Source organism: Acanthisitta chloris, unplaced genomic scaffold (assembly GCF_000695815.1).
Source record: "Acanthisitta chloris isolate BGI_N310 unplaced genomic scaffold, ASM69581v1 scaffold37768, whole genome shotgun sequence".
NCBI classification, from domain to species: domain Eukaryota; kingdom Metazoa; phylum Chordata; class Aves; order Passeriformes; family Acanthisittidae; genus Acanthisitta; species Acanthisitta chloris.
This window is the reverse complement of record NW_008686071.1, coordinates 31,333-53,709: the sequence shown is the minus strand read 5'-3', so window position 1 is coordinate 53,709 and position 22,377 is coordinate 31,333. Positions and strand designations below refer to the sequence as shown.

At 47.0% G+C, this 22,377-nt stretch overlaps 1 protein-coding gene across 1 annotated transcript in view; it reads right to left on the bottom strand.

Annotated features, from left to right (window-relative positions):
* Nucleotides 1-10,922: 10,922 nt before the first annotated feature.
* PEX14 (peroxisomal biogenesis factor 14) overlaps nt 10,923-22,377 on the bottom strand; it is a gene marked incomplete at its 5' end in the record, with an annotated part of 38,288 nt that continues 26,833 nt past the window's right edge. Inside the window, 5 exons of the mRNA XM_009079975.1 lie at nt 10,923-11,849; nt 13,310-13,401; nt 16,478-16,575; nt 17,832-17,934; nt 18,539-18,624. Coding sequence (XP_009078223.1) covers nt 11,384-11,849; nt 13,310-13,401; nt 16,478-16,575; nt 17,832-17,934; nt 18,539-18,624 — 845 coding nt within the window. The remainder of the gene's footprint in view (nt 11,850-13,309; nt 13,402-16,477; nt 16,576-17,831; nt 17,935-18,538; nt 18,625-22,377) is intronic.

The window sequence follows — 22,377 nt, the reverse complement described above, 5'->3', positions numbered from 1 at the left end:
TAAGATTTCCCAGTTGTGGCTTTACTGGAAATGCATCAGGGTCCCTGACCCACATGATGTGAGCAGAACCTCATGCTAACACCTCCACAACTTGCTAAGTGGGATGTGACTGTTCACTTCTTGACTTTTCCCTTCTCACCTCACCCTACAAACTCCTGGTGCTGCACTGGGATCCATGGTGGGACTGTCCCTGCTGGAACCCACTTACAGTGACCTTCAAAGCCCCAAATCAACTGTTGTTTGATTGTCACCCACACAAAAGAGAGTGAAACATCCTGTCTGCATGGAAAGGGTGGGGGGAGGACACCTACTCATCTGCACTAGAATGCTGAAGTCACACACTTTGGCCAGGACTTAGCAAGAACACACAGAGCCACATCAAACACCTGTAAGCAAACATTCCTACCTGGCTGCTCCATGGCCTTTTCCTGCTGCAGAAGCTGTAGCAAAGTGCCATCAGGGATGAGGATGTCTCCCAGGCAGGAGGGTGTCCTGACAGCCCCAGTGTGAGCACAGTGCCTTGGTACAGCTGCTCCAGAGCTGTGGGTGCTGACTGCAAAGGGCAAGAGATGAGCTAAAACCACTGCACACTCCCTGCAGCCTGTCCCCACCCTCCCCCTGCCCAAGGCTCACCCCAGACCTGGGCACTGCCACACCAGGGTGGGTCTAGAGTAGGTCCCTGCTCTGCACGAGGCAAATGGGGACAGGCAGTAGATGCTATTTTATGAGGAAATAAGCAAGTTACTTTGGGGAAGATGAAAGAACAACAGCACTTGATGTGCTCTAAAGCAAGAGCCCTCGTGGTATCTGCCAGGTACCAACACGTCCCTGAGTCCTCACCCTCTGTGGAAGGTGATTTCAAGCACCATCCCAGCAGTCCCTGGGGGAACACGTGTGTACCAGGACACAACCCTGCACAAGAGCTGCGCCATGCTGACCCCACACCCCCTCCACCCTGCCCAAAGCTGCTCTGTCACTGGTGAGGCACCAGGACTGCCCACAGACAGCTCACACCCAGCTGCCTTCCTGGCTGTGCCCTGGGAATGCAGCTGGTTCTGCACCAACACGAGGATCTGGGTACCTGTGCATCCATCCAGTGCTGGATGAACTGCTCCTGGGCACTGGCCTGGCATGAAGCCTGTGCTGCCAAACTGCTAGAGGGGGATGCAGGGCCAAGTAATATCAAAGTTCTTGTTTAACCCAAAACCCACAAAAAACAGCCCTTCTGTGTGGCTCTTCCCCAACCACCTCAAAGCAGCTGAGTCTTTGTGCCTCTCTGCCATGTCAGAGCAGCAGAGCTGTGCCTGCCAAGCCTGATGCCTTGGCAGCAGCTCCCTCCTTATTAGCAGAGAGGATTAGACTCCTCTCTCTTTCAAAGCCCCCTCGTTGCTCTGCTGCAGCTCCAAGCCATCCTGTTTTCAGATGTCATTATCTGAACATGCTCCTAATCCGGCCTCGGAGCGCAGAGGTTTGTTCTCGCTGGAGCTCTGCCCACAGCACATGGAATATTTACATGTCCATGTTTCCGGGGGGCACAGGGACACACGACACGACTCACTGCTCGGAGGCTCTTGCTGGAACTTGCCTGCTCTCTGTGCAACTCTGACTGCACTCCATAAAAGAATGACTAAGTCGTGGGAGAAGCTGCAAGCTGAACAGAATCAAAGTCTCACGATCATCACCGGCGTTCCAAGCTCTCACAGCTGGTGACAGTGCAGCTCTGAATCCTCAGCCCTGTCCATCCTGCACTTGGTGAGCCCTGGGAAGCAGCAGGCACAAGGCAAGGCTGCTTGTTCTAATTCAGGACAAAAACTGGGCAGTTGCTGCTGCTGTTGTGCTTTGATAGCTCAAGTGTACCCCTGCAACAGCATTTTTTGGTGAGTGCAGGACTCACAAAGTTCCTCCCAGCCACAAAACTGCACTGCCTGTTTCACACAAACACTAGAGATTCCCTTCTCAGCACACTACCAGGTCTCCTGCAGCACTCACTGACACAGGCACTCAGAGCAGGAGGATCCCCTGGCACCAGCCCAAAGAGAACTCAAACAGAGGAGCACTGCCTTCCCCTCTCCAAACAATTCAAGACTTTAAACCAATAGAGGCAGCAAAAGTTCAATTGCCTCAAACATAAACAAGCAGCAGCCAAGGTATTCCAGGACACAGAATGGGAGAGCAGATGGTTCATCCTGGGTTTCAATCATCCTGGTTTTTAGATGTCATTAACCAAACGTGCCTGGTCCAGCCTTAGCACATGGAGACCTGTCCTTGCTGGAGCCAGAAGGGCCAACGAGGACAGAAACAAAGAGAGCAGATTATCAGTGTTGGCTGAAAATGAAGGTAATTGCCATCACAGTGGCTCAGAAAGACAATCATCACTGTTCATCCAAGAGCCTCTCACAGACAGTCCAGCAAGGGCATTTCTGGAGATGACTAGGAAAATAATACCTTGGGTTACACCTCTCCTTATGTCCCAGACCCATGAGGAACAGTTTTTATACTGCAGTAGGTCTTAATTTCATTTGCAGGAATCTTCCTCACAAGCTCTTACCAGCTCCAACCCTAACTGCCCTGAGCACCATCTCACAGGGGTGTGAGGACCAGAACACAGAGCAGTCAGTGCAGGGCAACCATCCCTCACTCCCAGCTCATCAGGGGTGCAGACCTGTGTGTGCCCAGAGAAATACTCACAGGTTGCTCAGCTGAGTACAGAATGAGTAAAGCACATGTGGGTATTCACCCCAGCAGCACAAAGTCTCCTACACCCTGACAGAAGGAAATTAACAATTCTGGGGGTTACTGGTACAGGGAAAAAGCAGCTGTTAGGGCACAAGGCATGTACTGGGCACAACTCACAGCTTGCAGGGACCAGGGACCAGCACTGGTTTCCCTAAGGCATCATGACATGCAGAAATACCCAGAGACTTGCCAGGGAAATAGATCTCTTAAACAACAGAGGAAAAATTGACAGGGTCCTGCTCATGTTGCTCAGGTATGGGAGCTGAGAGAGAAACCAACCATCAGCAGGTGACAGCCAGATACTACATAAAAAATGCCTTGAGAGTTCCTGGGAAAAAACAACACAAGGCAGGAGAGAAGTATTGTGACACAGAAGTGGAGAAGAGAGTATGGACCAATTGTTTAAAGCTAAGACCTTCATTTGATGTCTAAAGTTTCCCTCACAGTTCTGCAGGAGGTCCTGGACCAACAGTGCTGCTGCAAGGTACATACAGACTCCATCAACTGCTTGAGCCACAACAGCTTTTTGCACTTGCACATGGGCACAAAACTGCTCACAAACCTGCAGGTGTCTCTTTTGCAGGCCATGGGAAGTCCTTCTACAGAAGCAGCTCTGGGGAAAGGAAAGGAGAAGAGCTATAACCAAATCTCTCCCTTCTCCAGTCTGCATAGAAAACTGAAGCTTTCGAACATGACAGTAAAATCTCACATCACCTCCAAGAGGAACATGAACTTGAAAGACTTCTCTGAAAGTCAATGAGCAGGTTGTACCACTTTTGAACAAAAAGAGCATGCAGAGTGCTGGGAATGCCTATGGAGTTTCATGTGCACTAATAAATAAATAATTTCTGCCTTTCTTTACAAATCAAGGCAGAACTTTGCTTAATATGACCAAACTTGGAAAGAGGAGAGCCTGTGTTAATACATCCACACACCAGACTTGCAGAGCTACAGCAAAGCACACAGGTTTGCCCAGTGCTGGGGCAAGGAACGAGGCCAGTTTTGGTGAAAGTACACACCAGCACGTTAAGGAACTCCATGTGTGATATTTACTACACCTACAGCATTTTATGGGGAGCTATAAAAAGTAAGGTTAGGCAAGATGCTTCTGTTACATGGGAATGCAACATTCAGGCAGGAAATCTTTGCTTTTTGGGTCTCTGTCTGTTGTCTTGAACAAATATCAGCAGCACCTGAAAGCTGACAAGAAGCAACTCTGGAGGCAACAGTCCCTACCAAAGAGGGGAGAAAGGCACTGAACAGCACTTCTGGGTACAGCAGGGAAGGGATGAAGTTCTTCATGCCAGCCCTGGGGCAAGAAGTGGGCTCACTTCACATACACCTTCCCTCACAAGGGCCAAGAAGATGGACCATGGCCCCTCCTGGGGCAGATCCCTCCATCCTCCCCAGGGGAGGCAGAGTGTTCTGGCCCCCAAGTTCTGCTCTTGCCCCTGAAGTGCCCCAGGCCCATCCTGGCTGAGGAGGGGTGGCCAACAGAGGCAGCTTCCCTCTTTCCTTTTGCTCTTTTTTGGCAGGGAAACTCTTAAACAAACAAATGAAGAAACACTGAGGATTTAAGTAAACAGCTGAAGATTTATCTGACAGGCAGACTGAGCCATTCCCTGCCCCTTTCCCTTCCCTTCCCACAGGGCAGGGTGCTGCCTTGTGCTCTCTGCAAAGCCAGTGACCAGCAGCCTCTGCCCTGAGCCCCATGGACCCTCCCAGGATCCCAGGCCATGGCCAAGCTCTGTGCAAGTGCCAGAGCTCTGCAGTCCAACACGCTGGAGTGGACACAACAAAGCCACTTGGTCTGTGGCCAGAGCCAGTCAGAGTCCCTCAGAGGGAATAAAGTGCCTTCATTCAGTGACCAGGCACAATCCTGCAAGTCACATCTCAGGAAGAGCCAGTTGAGCCCAAAAGATGGAAGGGAACCAGCTCTGGCCTGTGGCTGGAGGTAGCACCATAACATAGTGTCATAGTATGTTAAGGGGTTGGGATGGAGCTTAGAGATGATCCAGTGCCACCTCTCTGCCCTGGGCAGGGACACCTCCCACCAGAGCAGGTTGCTCAAGGCTTTAGCCAACCTGGCTGTGAACACTGCCAGGGTTGGGGCAGCCACAGCCTCCCTGGGCAACCTGTGCCAGTGCCTCACCACCCTTACAGGAAAACCTTCCTAATACCTAACCTAAATTCCCCTCTTTCAATTTATCCCTCTTATTACCCACACTCTGCCCTGTGCTGAGGTTGCTACCACAGCAGCTGTGCAGGGGATTCCCTGAGGCTGACAGAGCTGCAGCCTCTCCACATCCCCCTGCATGACACGAGGGCTTACCCCCTGCCAGGGGCACCCACCACACTTCCCTGTTCTCCCACTGTTTTACACACATTAGCAGGCTCTGCCTGTGGGTTGCAGAGCTGGGGGGAAAAAAGAGGCAAGAAAGAGATGCAGGAGTGGATGTTCCAGGCTGCACCAGGCTCATTGTGGGGAACAGAAGAGCCTGTGAAGCAAGAGGGAGCCCCAACCTCCATCTCACACCCCAAACTTGTTAGCTGCTGCAGGGAAAGTGTTACCACTGCACAAGCACAACAGCAGGCAGAGATGGGATCTGCTGTTGACACTGGAAGGGCAGGAAGCAAGGAATAATCCAGCTACTCAGGAAAGCTGCAGCATCAAGCACACAGCCCTCTGTGCATGCCCATAGCACTTGGAACTGCTTAAGTAAAGCAAATCTGTTCAAAGGGATGGAAGAACGTCCACCCCAGAATTTGCTCTGGTTTAATTAAATCAGTTAAAGAAATTAATTTTAAAGAGGTGTTACTGTAGCTGCACACAGACAAAAACCTCAGCAGCAGCTGGAGGAGCAGGGGGATAAAGTTGGAAGCAGTATGTGGAGTGGTAGGATGGGGATGAGGAGCCAGGCAGGCATGACAGGAGGCTGGAACATCACCCCAGGGATGCTGCCCAGCACAGCCAAGCCAAGCAAGGGGACTGGGACACAGACAGGCTGGCACAGGGTCAGACACAGACAGAAAAATAGGCAACAAACAACCCAGTTGTACTCCTAGATCCTCTGAATCAGCCCTGGCCAACCAATCACCTCCTCACTCAGGAGACACAGTCCTAAGGAAAAGCAAGTATTTTACCTAAAACAGAAAAAAAAATACAGTGTCCAACCCCCCATTCCTCTTGAGGCTGCTCTTGCAGTCAACATCATAAACCATCTCTCATCATTTGTGCAAATATAGAAGAAAAAAATGAAATCCTGAAGGAAGAAACCCTTCAGCAGATGGAGAAAGGAGGGCTTGGTGGGAAAACAGGGTCTTCTTTCTGGGATGCTCCATACTGTACTAACCCCTGAGCAGTCCCTGCAAAGCATTTGGGGAGATTTTTAGCCTGAAAGACACTTTACAAAAATAAATTGTAAATGAGTTTTAATAATCTTCCCCTTTTCAGAAAGGGCCTGACAGATGCTGCCTAGTGCTCACTTCTGCCCCATTTCAAATATTTTTACCTTATTTGGATGAAATATATTATTTTTCTAATGAAAGGAGGTTTGTTTTTTTTTTTTTTCCAAAGAGCTGGTTTTCCCTCCGTCCAGCTGGTGCCTTTATTAGGCTAGTGCTTGCTCCCTTTTGGGGATGGGATTGTTTTTTTCCCTGAGCTGGGAGAGACCATGCCAGCCCCTCAATCTACGAGTGTGCAGCTCAGAGCTTGCACTGCACAGCAAGGAGAGGAGGTGCCTTGCCCTCTGTCTTCCCTGATACCCTAAAATTCACCTTAGGGACATCCCCATGACATTATTTTATTTTTAAGAGTGGTAAGAACCAGCCTAATGTGGACACAGCTCCAAAGGTGCCTTACCAAGGCTAACTCCTGATGAAGCAGCACAGTCTGGGGATAAGACAGTAAAAGGGAACATGAAGGAAGTTTTAAGCTCTCTCCTGTGCCTTTAGGTAAATAATTTCCTGTTTCACCTCTCAGCATCCCTTTATTTATGTTTAAAAGGGAACATGAAGGAAGTTTTAAGTTCACTCCTGTGCCTTTACGTAAATAATTTCCTGTTTCACCTCTCAGCATCCCTTTATTTATGTTTCCAATCCCTAGGGGCCAAGTGCCTCTCTTGCTTTGCACCTGCATAGCACCCAATGGTATGAGGGATCCAGACTAGGCTGGGAGAGTCACAGCTCAGGCTCAGCATCCATTTCTGGTGTGCAGAGTCACTACCACATGCAATTTGTGCTTAACATAAAGCCCCACCACACAGCAAGCAGCTTCCAAAGCTTCCTGTGACAAAGCCCTTGGCAGACACTTCTGTGCTCCACAACCTGCTGGGTGTGGAGGGTCTAGTCGAGCATGGAGACCTTGACTTTAATACAACAGGTTTGCAACAAAAAGCTACTCTGGACCTGCTGCCTGAGCCTTTGTTTTCCCCAAGCATGACAATGCCCCAGCACAGGAAAGCAAGGCAGCTCCATTTCTGCAGCAGCACTGTAAATACAAAAATGGAGCAGACACAGACTTGGTTTTTTCCACAGCCTCCCACCCCAGCCCAACACACACCATGCTTCCTTCCACCAGCACACACCAGGCTGGACCTTCTGGCAACCCTTCTAACAAACCTCAGACCAGGGTGAGGCAGGTACTGAAAATGCAACCAGTTCCCCCACTTCATTGAGGACAAAAACCAAAAGAGAAGAAGATAGATAGTTATAAAAAAAAAACACTTACTTGCCAGAAGAAGCCAAGTTGCAGCAAACAAAGGGCAGAGAGAGAGGGAGTGTCTCCAGGGAGGCTGCTGGGCAGCAACTCACTCACACCTGTGCAGCACAGGCCATCAGGGGCATTGGCCACAGCTGTGTCAGCTGTGGGGCACAGGGCTGATGGGGGTTGGGGGCTGTGCAAGCTGCAGGACCTAACCCAACACCTGGTTCCCAAAACTGGCTCTCTCAGCAACTTGTGTGTGACACAGCTCTGTGTTTACCAGGCAGTACTTTTTACCACCACGTGTGAAATTTGAGGTACACTTACAAGTAAAATACTTTGCAAAGCAGGAAGATCACAAAGGATCCTACAGTCCATCCTCTTTCTGATCCCAAACACTGTTTGTTACACCCCAACACGCAAAAGACCATAAAATCCTTCCTGCTTTTGACAAAGATAGGACTAATTTACCACATCTGGGGGTGAGGAAGGCTGGACAAAGCTGATCAGGAGGTATCTCTCTTAACCCTTTCCCCCTTGGTCAGTGTTTGTGTTGCCCATATTTCTCCTGCAGCTATTGCAAAGGAGCTTTTATATTCTCAGATTACTGGGAAGCACCAGCCTGATAATGTTTCCTCTAGGAGAGAGCAGAGGCTCACAGGGATTCTCTGAGATGTGCTCAGATGACACTGTTCAGAGGAAGTTCCCTTCTGCTTTCTATATGCTCTCAAGAACCTATCGAAACCATGTTAGAAATCCACTGAGCTCAGTCTCTGGGGTGTTATTCTCCTTCCTGTGCAAACTACAGTAAAAATAGAGCACACAGTAAAACAGAGTACTTGAATAAGCCAGGTGTGTGTGGGGGGAACTGCTGCTGCTCTCTTGTTCTGCAGAGAAAAGGTTCACTACCTGGTCACCTTTCAGCTAACAGGATGCCACTCTCAGTGCCAGCTGGGCAGGGGGTACACACTTCTCAGGGCAGCTGAGCTAGGAAATTTATTTCTAACAAAAAAAAGAAGAAAAAAATTACAAGTTAGCAGTCAGGCTACACAGCTCATTAGGACCAGAATCCACTCCCTACAACTGTTGTTGTGCTGGAAAGAGAAGGAACATGAGCCAGGAATAAAACTCGTGACTCAGGACAGTACCTGCTGGTTAGAAGGTCTGGCTTCTTCCAAGTTCTCTGCTGGTGGGTTGGATCTCCTCAACAAAACACACAAACACCCTCAGCAGCCAAAGGCCCAGAGTTAGATTTTGTTGAGCAACAATGGCCTTGATGGGAGTTTTCTGGGATTCATCAGTTTGGAGGAAGGAAAAACTGTGATCTATAGAATTGGTAAAGGTGAGAAGGAAAAACTAAGGGGTGGAAAAGGGCAGTTCAAGAAAACTGCCTGTTACCCTGCACCAGGAATCTTGAGGTAAATGAATTGGACACTGGCAACATGGAGGAAAAGGGGAGAAAACGAACCCACAGGGATCTTGGACTGTAAACCTCGTAAGTCACTCTGCAAGGCACATACCTCAGCAACATATTTTCCACATTTCACCAACTGCTGTTGTCCAGGCACTTTCTATTTTCAAAACCTTCTATGTATATAAAATGTACACAGGCAGGACAATACTTTTTCATCACATCCCTGCGTTCGGCCGTGTTTTCCTTTCCCAAGGATTCTTGGCTTGGAGAAATGCACAGTGCCATCCCTTCAGCAAAGCCTTTCCTTTTAAACACTTTCAAATTTGCCCTGTTTTAGCTAAACGTGACGTTCTTTGTGAACGTTAAACAGTGGAGAGAGAGCCTGAGAGGGAGAGGGAGAGAGAGACACACACACACACTCACTCACTCCTGGGGAAGATATTCGTCCATTTAAGGCATGAGAAATCATCACATTCAGCAGCAGGTCTAAATACAGTAATATGAAGGTCCCTTTCGCTCCCCCTGAGCAGGAAAATGTCACTGTGTACCAGACACCCAAATACTCAGGAATCAAGTAAATCCCTCATTTTTAAGCAGGGAGCCAAATCCTTCTGTTGAACAACGATGGGACTTTGTAGCTACAAATTACTTGCTGCTCACCATTGCCTTCAGTGGCTCCTGGGCTGCCATGGCAGGGTTAGACCAGTCATGGGATCCAGCACAGCATTCCCTCCTGGCAGATAAGCCCAAGGGGCCGTGGGATATCTCACACACTCCCTTCAGCACCTCCTGCTGCTGGGGTGGAAGAAGTGGGACGCTGCATTCCACACCCTGCAGAGCCTCCTGCTGGGAGCAAAGGCACCAGAGCAGCTGCATTTCACTCACAGGGTGATCCATCCATCCATCCCAACCTCTGCTCCATCGGAGACAGCACAGCACCACTGGGCTCTTGGAGCTATTTATAGTGCACCTTCCACTGCACTTACCCCACTCTCTGCACTGCGTCCTGCTGATATCACCTAGGCTTGGAGCCCTCAGAAAACCAACCATAAATGTCCCTCATTCATAAGGCTGAATTTCTGTGTCCATCCCTCTTCCCTCCCTTTCCCACCCTGCATGCATATTTCTCCCCCAAATAAGAGCCAGAGTAATCCAGTGATAGCCTGGTGTTAAATAGTGATACCTCATATTTATTACAATTATATACAATCATATTTTATATCTGAAATCTATACATGATCACACAGACGAGCACACTTGCTTGGTGAGGACAGTGAGACTCAGTTGTTACAAGAATTGCTCTGCTAAGAGGCTCTGATGCAGTGAATAATATCATTGGACACCACCAATTTACCAGCTGAGAACACAATGCTGCAAATGAGAGGTTTCAAAATTCATTGGTTTCATTTGTGTATGGCCCCAATGGGGCAAAACAAGGCTGGACTGGGCAAGAAGGGCCAGTGGTTGACCTCAGAGCTGGAGCTGTTCTCTCTGCTGTACGCACTGCTTTGCTGAAGCAGTGCCTGTCACTGGGGGGTGCAGGTCTCAGCTAACCATTTGAGATTGGTTTTCTCCTCGTTTAGGGAGGAAAACAGGATAAAAATCATTGCAAGCATTCAGAACAAACCGACTATTTCAGCATCTGGTATTGCCCCATTCATTCAGGGCAGCTATAAATAAACTCTAGGATGTCAAAAACTGATGTGAGCTCCTTGCCTTTGGAGAAGGAAGGGTAATAATTGGGATGAGTGGAGTCAACTTCTTTTAAAGCCTTTTTTCTGGGCAGCAATTGGCAAAAAAGCCACCTGCTCTCATGGGTTTTACTGTGGCTGTGATGCCTGGACTTGGTCCCTAGCAAGAGGCCACACTGATGAGTGTCAGGGATTGAAATAGTCTTCTTTGGACCCCACAGAAATGAAGTGGTCTTGGATGCTAGGTAGTTTGAGGAATTAGTGTCTTGACACAAGGCTTAGAAGAGCCAAGACTGAGATCTGGTGAGGAATTTGGGGTTAGAATGTTCTCTTTTTAAATTTTTTTTTGGCAACAGAATATTAACTAGTTTGAGAAATAAACCAGAGAGTTATTTTGGGAAACAGAGAACTGATTTGGGCCTTATGTGGGGATTAAAGGCTTGTGAAACCAAGGAGCTCAGGACAGCCTTGTTTCTGAAATTGGACAGAAGGGCTCTAGGATGCAGCAAGAGGCTGTTTCAGGAGATGGTGTTTCTGTAAGAGGGCTTACTCCTTAGCTGTGGTGCATGGTAAGGCGATCGGTCTTCCAGCCTAGGCAGTGACCCCAGCTCATGGGGAGATGGTCTGGGAGGGGAGAAGAAGCCACTGCAACACTGCAAAGCCCTGGGTGAAACAGGGCCCACCTTGTTCACCAGGCAATCGTGACCCTGCTCAAGGTCAATCATGGGAGAATCACTGGAGGGGATGGTAGCACTTCTCTCCACAAAATGGGAGAGGCACTGGGGACAGTGCAGGAGGCTAGGGAAGATGTACAGCAGCAGCAGCAGCAGCCAGGGTGGCTTAGTCAATCTCATTCTCGTTGCTGGCCCCCTCAGGTCTTCGTAGCTTTTCCACTTGCTCATTAATCTGACCATCCCCTCCTCGCCGGTCCTCAGTCTGGACACCCAGACATTCCTCCTCATCCACATGGCTGACATCATCATCCTCATCGTCCTCTTCCTCCTCTTCATTCCTTTTGGTTTCCCTTTTCTCCTCCTCGCCCTGCACCTCCATCCGCACTTGGCTCGTGACGTCGATCACGGCCTTGGTGCCCTCGTCCGTGCTCAGCAGGTGGCAGCTGACCTTGGACCCCTCGGGGCTGTGGTTCTCCTTCACTGGGGATGAGGTGGTCGACTCGTTGCTGACTGGTGAGATGTCACTGCTGCTGTTGTGGTTGGCAACAACAGGGTTGGAGGGTGAGCTTGGCTTCACCGGGATCTGCCACGATGGGATCTTAGGAGCAGAAGGGGAGGGAGGGAACTGCCTCCTTGGGGAGGGGAAGAAAAGGAGAGAAAGGGGCTTTTATTGTAAGTACTGAGGGGTTATCATTAGAGGGAATGGTATTTGCACTGGGGAAGTCATGTAAAGCAGGACTGAAACTGCAAGTCTCTTTGCCATAAATGAACAAAACCAAGGCCACTTCACTCTCCAGCCAGATTCTCAAAGTGCTTTACAAGCACCCAGCAATCGAGCCTGTACACAAGGGAAATATCCCAGCTGGGCAATCTGAAGCACTGAAACCATCTGATTTGGCCAATTTCACAGAGTAAGCTAGCACTCAGGAATGCTGCCTGTGAAAAGACATGGGCGTCCCTCTATAAAACAATCACTAATTAATTGGGAAAGAAAATTCCCACTGGAGCAAGAAGTCAGACACTCCAGGTCCTTGCGCCTGAGCCAAGGAATTTCACCACCTGGCTCTCACCTCCACTGTGATACACTGCTCTTGCACTCTGGCTCATTGCAATCCAGAGCCTTTCTCCTAGTCCCAGCAGGCACTTTACATGTTTGGGCCAGGCCCTGCCTGCCACAAACTGGTTCAGCTTCTCTGACGTGAGTGGAGTCATCCTGGCTTGCACCAGCTGGGAAAGCTGGCTGCTCTGTCCTGAGTCCTTTCCAGGTGGGCTTTAAGGATATGAGAGCAGCAGGATAATGTCCAGCCAGAACAGGAGAATGCAAGGACCACCCAGAACTAATGTAAGTGCAAAGGGAGCACTGGTGGCCTCAGAGGGTCATCCATCAAGAAGAGCACAGCAAAAAGTCACACCTGATCTAGTCCTCCCCATGCATCCTTGCCTGTGTATGTATCTTTGAAGTCTATCTCTTAGGGAGCAGATGACTTGAGAAGACTCAGTTACATGGAGAAGGAGACAAGTGAGTCATATCCGAGTGAAGGGATCAATAGCTGAAAAGCTAGATAAACTCCCTGTTAACATACTTGGGAAAAAAAAAGGAATTTTCTCAAGAGCTGAGATCTGATCCCTGTTCTTATGACTGTCCCACGGGCTGGGATTTCTATCACCACATTTCAGACATTGTAAGATGTCTGTACCTGAGCTACCTGAGAGGAACAGGCTCTGCTGACATGTGATTCTGTTCATCCTGGTTATGCTCTGACCAGGCACAGGGCAAAGGAACTGCATCCAGAAGTGACTCTATAACAAAATGCAGGTGCAGATGCAGTCAACACCTCAGAGATCCTGACTGGGGAATGGCTGAGAATTCCTCTATCATGAACAAAATGGGAAAACATTACGAATTACCCACAGCACTCTGTGATTTAAGGCAAGTTTGAAAAGCATTTTGAGACCTGCAAACAGAAAGTGATAGTGGAGTGCAAAGTGGTATTATTGAAATAGCAGTAACAGGATGTAGAGAGGAAATGCCTTTCCTCTCCATGAGTGAGGAATCCCAGCCTGCTCCCCACTCCACACTCTGCTCACATACCTGTTCAGGAGAAGTCCTTTTAAAGAGTAGATCTCAGATTTCAATTCATTAATATTCTGTGACTCCAGAATCCAGTTGGTGGAAGTTGTGGCCTAGAACATGATGAACAAGACACAAAGATCAGAGTCTGAACTGGAGATAATTCAGCAATGTCATTTTTTCCTATGCTATCCTCCCACCTGGGAATCTTGAGTCCTGTGGATAACATATATAGGCTCTATCATTTAAAATCATTCTCAGATCTGAGAAAGACAAATTCCACAGTAAAGAAGGACCTGAACAGATCCCCATGATGATCAGAAATATTAATTGTCTCAAGGTGCCAAAACTGTTCAAGTATTTGCTTCCTGTTTGGGGGACTAAAACAGATGTGTGTGGGATCTTGTCTCCAACATCCCACACACAATCACTGCTGAAGCATCCGAGGGGACACTTCTTTCTCCAGGAGGCCAACACTTGTGAGAATTCAGACAAAACTGGGTCCACATAGGATGCTTCCCACCAGCATATCAGAGATAAACTAAATCATTAGACACTCATGAATGATTTCCAGAGCAGAACTAGAACTAGGATCCTGAAAACTGAATCAGGTCCTTTACTCCTTCCTGTGACTGCACTTAGCTGAGGCAACACATTCAAATATTATACATTAACAACTATTTTAAACCCATTTGTTCATTTCTCCTAAATCATGAAAGAAAGAATTGATTATGTGCACTCTGTCTGTGGTGTTTAGAGGTGAGCTGATAAATCAATGCTTCAAAGCTGCACAAATTTTCCCTACTGGGTCTGAGGAATTAGAGTTACCAGAGCCTATCTCCAAAAGCAGCTGGACTAGGCACTGTCCCTTGGATATTGCAAGGCAGTTGGGTGGGCAGAAATTGCAGGAAGGTAACAATGAGGAGAACATGCTGCAGACAATACTGTTGGCAATCTTTCTTTTAACCCTTTTGGGAAGGTGAGGGATGTTCTGGAAGACACATCAAGGCCTGTGGTTACCCCATCCTATCGCTCTAGCGACTCCTGTAGCTATGGGACCAAAGAACACTCATGCCTAGCACTGCCCATAGGAATTCCAGCTCAAAGCCATTAGGAATGAACCCAGTTGTGAGCATTTGCTTCAGAGATACTTCTAATAAATCCCCATCAAAGAAAGCCAGGGCTGGAATAAGACAAAACTCCTCCTCAGCAGTTCCTACTAGACATAGCCAGAACTGATTGTTTCTACTCATTCTTTGAAGAGACTTCAGCTAGTGCTGAGTAACCCTGAACACCTTCGCAGCCAGCACTGCTCACAGCCACTTCTGGGCTCTGAACCCAAGGAGCTGGGAGAGGCTCAGGCTGTAGTAGCTGTGATATACACAGATGAGTTCCCTGGGGATTCACACTCACAGCCCTCAGACAGCAAGAATCCAGGAGCCACTGTTCTGGCTTTCCAAGACCTTGAAAGCAACAGCAGCACATTAACAAGGGAGTGATTTCCACTCACTGGCCTGCAAAGGACTCAAATTTCCAAAACACATATGGTGCCAGATGCCTAGGATTTGGAAATAAAATCTGACATCTGGGGCTTTTTAGCCAGTCTCTTTAAAAACAGTTGTAGAAAAGTCAAGCCTTGAATTTTTATGCACGTTTTTTAATTACTTAAAGTCCCTCTTTTTAATTTTTTACAGCATGCCAGTAGGAGTTTGAAAAGCAGATATAAAAACTTACATTACAGCTGAGAAAACACAGCTTTTCTTCTTTGGTTTGTGGGGTTGCCCAAGTTTTTCTTTGTACACATGAGGTTTAGATATCATAACAATGTGTGCTACCATTTCAGTGCAGGGGGTAGAGAGGGGGGAGGAAAAACTTCTTCAAGACTCTCTAAACCACCAAGACTCTTATGCCCTTTTTCCTTCTTAAAGCTCAACATGTGTTCTTAATCTTAACACTTAAGACCTGAAAACAGTTTTCCAATTTCCGGACTGGCTCCAGGCCACTGTCAGGCCACAGTTCCCAAGGAAAATTGAAGCAGAGTGTTGTGACCATAAACTGGCTTTCATGGTTAGGTTTACAGCTGTGCCACTGAAGGATTCCTACTGTAGAGTGTGCACACCACAGAGTCAGCTGTGGCCCACCAGTTACACACCATCAAAGGGGATGTAAGAGATTAATCTAGAGGTAAAGGGAGAAGACAAGTGTTCCTATAGGTAAAAGGCTGTAAGCATTGCCTAAGGGATTTCACAGGCAAATCTCTCCCTGTACAGAGAACACTGGGCCCTGAACAACCCCAAGCTGGTGAGTGAAAGGAAGACTTCATGTGACTCGTTCAAATCCATCCACCTCACATGTCATCAACACTTTGACTGATAGAATGCTTAGGCCAAGGGCAGAGAGTACTTTGGAGATGCAAAGCACTAATTCTCATTGCCAGAAAGAAAATCAATTTTGGTTAAAAGTGGTTACTTGTATTTACACATGTAACAACACAAACTAGTCAGAAGTGATGGTTTTATTGCCAGGGTCAAGTCAGGAGCCAAGGGGAATGGGTCACTGTGTGTCACTAATGGGGCTGTGATGAGGCCACATGGTACACTGAGCTCACCAAAATCACTGAAACAAGAACCCAAGTAGTAAGAATTTGGCCATTACCTGGCCTGGATCTGAGCAAGTGACTTAAATACAGTGTATTCAAGTGTATGCTTGGCTGAAAGGGACTGAGACATTGGTTGGACAATGTAAAAGGCTACAGGAGAAACACAAACATGCAAAATTACATATTACACACAAAAACCCTCTGCACAACTGGTCTTTGTCTCTTGGTCAATGCCTCTGCACAACTGGTCTTTGTCTCTTTTGGTCAACGGAGTAACAACACAGTTGTTTAAGCTCAGATGCAATGCAGAAGACACTGAGCTGAGGACAGGCCTGAGGCCTCAGAACCATGTGCTGCATACAAAGCCACAGAGCAAAGCCCTCTGAGATGTATCTCAGTGAGTACCCAGCTCACAGCCAGGGCTTTAACCAGACCACCTGAGGCCACGTCAGAGGCAGAGAAACTGGCTGGGGATATTAAGAGCTGATGGCTGGATTGTGAACACAAGAGGTGCTTTCCACGTGCCCACAAGGGAAGCCAAGCTGTTCCAAAGATGCTGATGCTCTAGAGGTGGAGCTGGAAGTGGATACCTTAGAAGCAGCGAGTTCCTGGGTGAGCTCCTGGATTTTCTGTTGTTGCTGGATTAGCAGCTCCTGGACAGCTGCTAAAGTTGTCTGTAACTGAGTGACTGGGAGGGAAAAAGCAGAGAGTTGAGCTGAGATACACACATATACACACTCACACATGCCTTTCCTGCTGTCTAGCTGCAGAGATGCCTCTATTCCTCCTATATTTAATTTATCTCTGCCCGCCTGCTCACTTTAATCCATGTGATTTATCTGCACTATGGGTAATCTACCTGCACTGCATCTAACCTCCAGTATTTCTAGTTTATCTTTCCATTGTATAGATGTCTATAGCCCACAGTATATCCGTCCAAAACCTCTCCCTTCTAATTATATTGGTTTATGATTTGTACATCTCCCTGAACTTATACAATGTTTGTATCATTTATCTATCTCTGGCCTCTTGCAGGCAAACACTGGGGCTAGCTCCAATCTGGGAAGAGGCTGCTCAGGATTGACCTCAGGGTATCCTGAGAAATGAAAGATGCTTTTCTTCTTACCCTTCAATAAAAAGTGTAATTAGCATCCTCCCACTCCCAACCCACCAGCTCCTTCAACCCAATATCTTTGACAAACTTACTGCTGAAAATCATACTTTTTTGCACCCAACTGAATACATTTTGTGCTTTCCCTCCTTTTATTTCAAGAGAGCACCCTGTATTCCCCTCCTACACCTCAGCAAACACTGAAGAAGTTCTGCTGGACACCAATTCCAGCTGTAGAACTTTTCCTGCTTTGGTACTTTAGCCAAAGCTTCCAAGCAGTAAACAAGCTGATAAAATAAATAAAATTAAAACCTCTATTGGTGTGACAGGTAACAGCTAATCCAGAGCATCATTAGGGCATTGGGTAATGAACAGACACCCTACAGAGTCAATAACAGAGAAGGTGGCTAAGGTCAAGGAGGCACAGTAATTACAGACTCTCCTGACCCTTCCTCGGATTTTCAGCTGGAGGGGTGGGGGGAAACCACCAAAAAAAAGCCCCTGAAAACATCAGAGAAGCAGAAATTAAAAATGAACTTTCCAGCCCTGCGAAAGGCTGTCATTTTATTCCCCTTATTAATATTCTGAGGTTGGGAGCCTTTCCGTAAAAACATAATTAATTGAGGCCGTGCCGACAGTAAACAAGCAATTTCAAATTAAACCGAAATGACGGCGCCTTCATTTGCAAATGTGAACAGATTCTCAGAGCAGATAAATGAAGTCACCACATAAAGTGGAGATGGAGGGGAAGAAAAGGGTGGGGGTCTTGGCAGGATGGAGGATACAGGGAGAAAGGCTCTGAGGGGTGAATTGATGGAGTCATTAATCTTTACCTGTCTGTGTCACGCTGCCACTCATCTCGGAGATGTTCGACTCAATCCTCTGAAGTTGTTTCCTGTCTTCTTTGCCTCCCATGATGAGAGGAACCAGGTATTTCTGCATGGAGTACAGGAACTTTTTTAGGAAACGGGGATGTGCCAAGAAGTCTTTCCAATCTACCAGAAACACCCTCAAACCCCATCCCTAAACCTCAGCCTTTATCAGAGAGTGATCATTTATCCGCACATCTGGCTGAGAAGAGAAATTCCCTCTACAGTAAGTGCTAAAAGAAGTTGCAGGAGAGAAGATAGGAGGTTTGTAGTGACATTTTTTGGGGTGCTAAAAACCAGTTGCTACCTCTGTACCTCATTCTGCTCTTGCAGAGGACAGACTGGATCTAAGAGGTCACAACTCTACCTAGCATGGATCCTTGTGCAGCACTGGTCCCAGGAACTGGATATGCACTTCAGCAAGACCATACACAATAAAATTATCTTGTTTCTAGCAGTTTGAGATTCACAACTAAACACTAGTTTCGTTTGCTTGACTCTTTTTGACTCCATTTTCATGTTGAGTGTCTCCATTTCTCAAACACACCAGTGGCAGTGCCAGTGAGAGCAGAGATGCTTCACCAGCTCAGAACCAACAAGAGCATTTGGACACAAGGAGCATAACGTGGTTCTCTCAGAGCACAGTGTAAGAGTAGTGAGGGAGATACTACCTTGTAGAGCTGGTGGAATCCAAAGGCAATTCCTGCCATTATGATAGCCAAAGCCCCATAATCTCTCCATCTGGAGCCAGGGGGACCTAAAGGCCAAAATCAAAAAATAAACATAGTCAGAACTGCTGGTGACAAGATTTTCACAGACCCATTTTATCAGAGCAGTGACTAACACACAGTGTGCAGGCCTCAGGCCTGAGGACACAAACCTCTGGCCACACCTGTGGCATTGACACTGGCCCTGCAGTGTCCAAGGGAGACAAATCACAGCAGCAATTCAAATGTTCTTGTTGTTTTGCCCTGCTCTTTCCTTGCAGAGGGCAGCCTGGACCCAGATAGCTGCCTGTGGGGTTGGTACTAGCTAAGGTTAACTCCTTCCCTGAATACCTCCTGTTCTCCACTACCCTCCCTTTTGGAAGTGGGGACAGAGCCAGAGCCCCTGAGGAGTGCAGGAAAAAGGAAAGAAGGGAGTGTTTTGAGAAAGAAGAGAAATCTATCAGGGCAATAAATGAGTTTATGAAAACTGTGTCAGCAATTATGGACCATTTCAATAAGGAAGGATCCAGTGTCTTTCAAGCTTCAATTACAAATAGGGACCAAAGCACACATAAAGAGCAGAGAGAAAATATGCAATTAAGTATCTACAGAGAGAGGTAAAGAAGTAGATAAAAGCTTGAGATATATAACACACAATTCTGCACAGAAGCTTAGAGACTTCACAGAGCAAAGCAAAGATATGCTCTGCTCTGCTCCTTCAAGCAGAATCAGAAGATACCTGTAGTTTTCCACCAGCTTTATCCCTTCCCCTCCCTCGCAGTTCCCTCAGCGAAGGTTGCACTGCCCCCGGTTTGCTTTAATAATAAAGAAAATGCAGAATGATCTTGCCTAAAGTTCAGTGGCAGGATGTGGGCAGAACTGATGAGATGGAGGCCTGTGTAGTCTCCAGACAGACAGATCCAAATCTGCACAGGACTGCAGTGTCTCGGAAATGCATTCTGCTCTCCAAAGTTTCCACTTGGGCTCTCAGAGGGAGGCTGAACTGGCTGAAATGGGTGACACAGGTCTCCTTTCTGCTTTGCTCACCTACTGCTTGTTGCTGAGCTCTTCTACAGGCATTTCATGGCAAGAGTTCCTGCCAATCCCAGCCCCTAGGGTCTACAGACAGGCACTGGCTCCCACACACTGACACTCAGAGCTTCTTGCTATGCTTTAGGACACAGCTCCTGAAGCTATCTGCTGGCTAGAAATCTAAACAAATTAGAGCATCTCTGTCAGAACTGGTGAATAGTGTCACCAGGAGTATTTTGGGTTGCTGCAGTTGCAGTTTTGGAGCTTAGGCACATGATCACATTATCATAACTTTTTAACTTAATGAGTTAACACACATCAGCTAAGCTGCAGTAACTGGCTGTGTACATGTCAGGATTTAAAATGATCTCTGGCTAATCTTGCTGCAAACCCCAGTTATCTATCCCACTTTCCCCTCCTTACTCTGCTCCCACTGCCATTTCTGGTATCTGAAGTCTCTTGGTTGTCCAGTTCTCTCTCTCCTGAACTTCTGACTAAAAATATCCTTCTATGACAACTCATTCCAGACTGAACTGCCTGTTGTAAAGAGTTAATTAATCTCAGAAGGTCTATGGGTCCAGCTGTGCCCTGTCCACAGCTGTCCTTGACTGGCTGTCCCTACCCACCTCCCAGCAGTGGTGACCTCTGAGCAGAAAGAAGACACACCTGTAGGACCCTGTCTGCTTTGCCCTCTCACCTCACTCATCTCTCCCTCCATTCCTGTAATGCTTGAGCTAAGAACATTTTATTGCCCCCTGGTTTTCATTATTAATGAAAAGGGACCAGAATGATCTTTCCTAAAGTTCAGAGAGTCTATAAAGACAAGAAGCTGAAATGCCATTTTACTCATTTTAGAGATGTGTGAAATAATTCTGTCTTGTGGCACAAAAAAAAAGTGAGGGGGGTGGAGAGAAGAAGTGAGTGAGTGAGAGATGCAGTAAAGGCTCTGCACTGACCACAGCAACTTCACAATGTTATGAAGAATGTCACAGCTCTACCTAAAATCCACACTCAACCTTCCTTTCTCTCTGCAATACTCTGATCTAAGATGGGGGGTGAAGAGAGGCTTAGGAGTTTCTCAGTTGTAACCTCTGTGCTCACACCAACTGCTTTGCATATCCTCATTTTTTCCATTGGTAAAACAAGTAACACGCAGGGAAAGTGAAAAAGCACTGACAGCACAGTTACTCTGCAGCTTAGGCACTGGGGAACTAACACTCCATGCTACATGAGACCCTCAAAAGGCAAATGGAAGGGACATTTTCTCCAGCCCTATATCTGTGTTTTCTATAAGTAGATTTAATTTCCACAGCAGCAACTGTAAATTGCACTTCCAGAGTAAACACTTACTGTTTTTAAGATCCCCATTCATTTCAGAATTAACTTTCCTGACACCAATTAATTAGGCCTTGTGCATCCAAGTTAAGGTCAGCATCACCAGCATCCACATTTAACACAGCAGAAACTGAGGCTGGAAGAGGTGATTTTCCCAGAGCAAACAGTGACTCCATGGAAAGGTCTTGGGGGATTCTAGTTACCATTTTTAATTCTAAGAGAAAACTGTATTCTCCAGCCTCCCACATAATGAAGACAAGGGGTGGGGGGGGGGAAGATGCAAATGACAAGAAAAGTCACTGCAGCTGATTTTTAATCAGGTGTAAAACCTGCACAAACCCCATAAATGGAGCCCAACCACACCATGGAAACATCACAGACAACTCCTGGATGATAAACAAGCAGCTTTGCAACACCTTGCTCAGAAACTCCCCTGAGTTTGCTTGTAATTATATGGGTTAGAAAGGCAAAAAAACTAAAACCCCAATTAATCATTTAAATATTTAAAGTCAGATTTTTGTCCTCACTGCCGGATCAGTGTATTTCATAACACCAAGAGCAGACAGCCCTGGTTTTTTACTGGGGGTTCATTTTAGAGCATGTTTAAACTAGTCAGATTGAGTGATGCTTCCAGCAACTAATCGCATGTCAAATAAAAGATATTTTATGTAATAAATTACTGCTACAAGTAATTCAAATGTCATTTATCAGTTTTATTATCAGTCAGGCAAAGTCTTGTTTCTCTATATTAATCAAATTCAAGCTTTTTTTAAGCTTTTTTTTTTTGAAGCAGTTTTGACACCTCTTGGCAAAAGTACAAACTAGAGGGAAGGAATTACTCCTCCAGAACAAGAGGAGAAATAGTAGAGATGGTATTGACCTAAAATCATAGAATTTAGAGGTTGGAATGGATCTTAGAGATCATCCAGCCCCAACCCCCTGCCCTGGGCAGGGACAGCTCCTCACTAGATCAGGTTGCTCAAGGCTCATCCAGCCTGGCCCTGAACACCACCAGGGTTGGGGCAGCCACAGCCTCCCTGGGATAGAAACTTAATTCTTGTCTCTTCCCCAAAAAAGGTTTCTACAGTTTCTCTTCAGCCAAACCCAGGAGGAGTTCAGCATACAAGAACTGTGCTGCTCTGAAGGCTTGCAAATATGCTTCTTCCTCCTTAACTCTTCAAGAATAAGAAAATATTTATGTAGGTAAGAGCTACTTCCACCAAAACATCAGAAGATTAAGCAATGAGTACACTAACAGTTCAGCTGTACAAAGGGAAGTATTTAGGTGGTATGAATGTAGAAATGAGAATAGACTGAGGTGACAACAGCAGGAGATGAAGGAAGCAAAGCCAGAAGGTGAGCAGAGGATTTGCTGCTGTGGCTCACAGGAATGGACATCTTACACTGGTGCTGCTGGTGTGATTACTGGCTGTTTG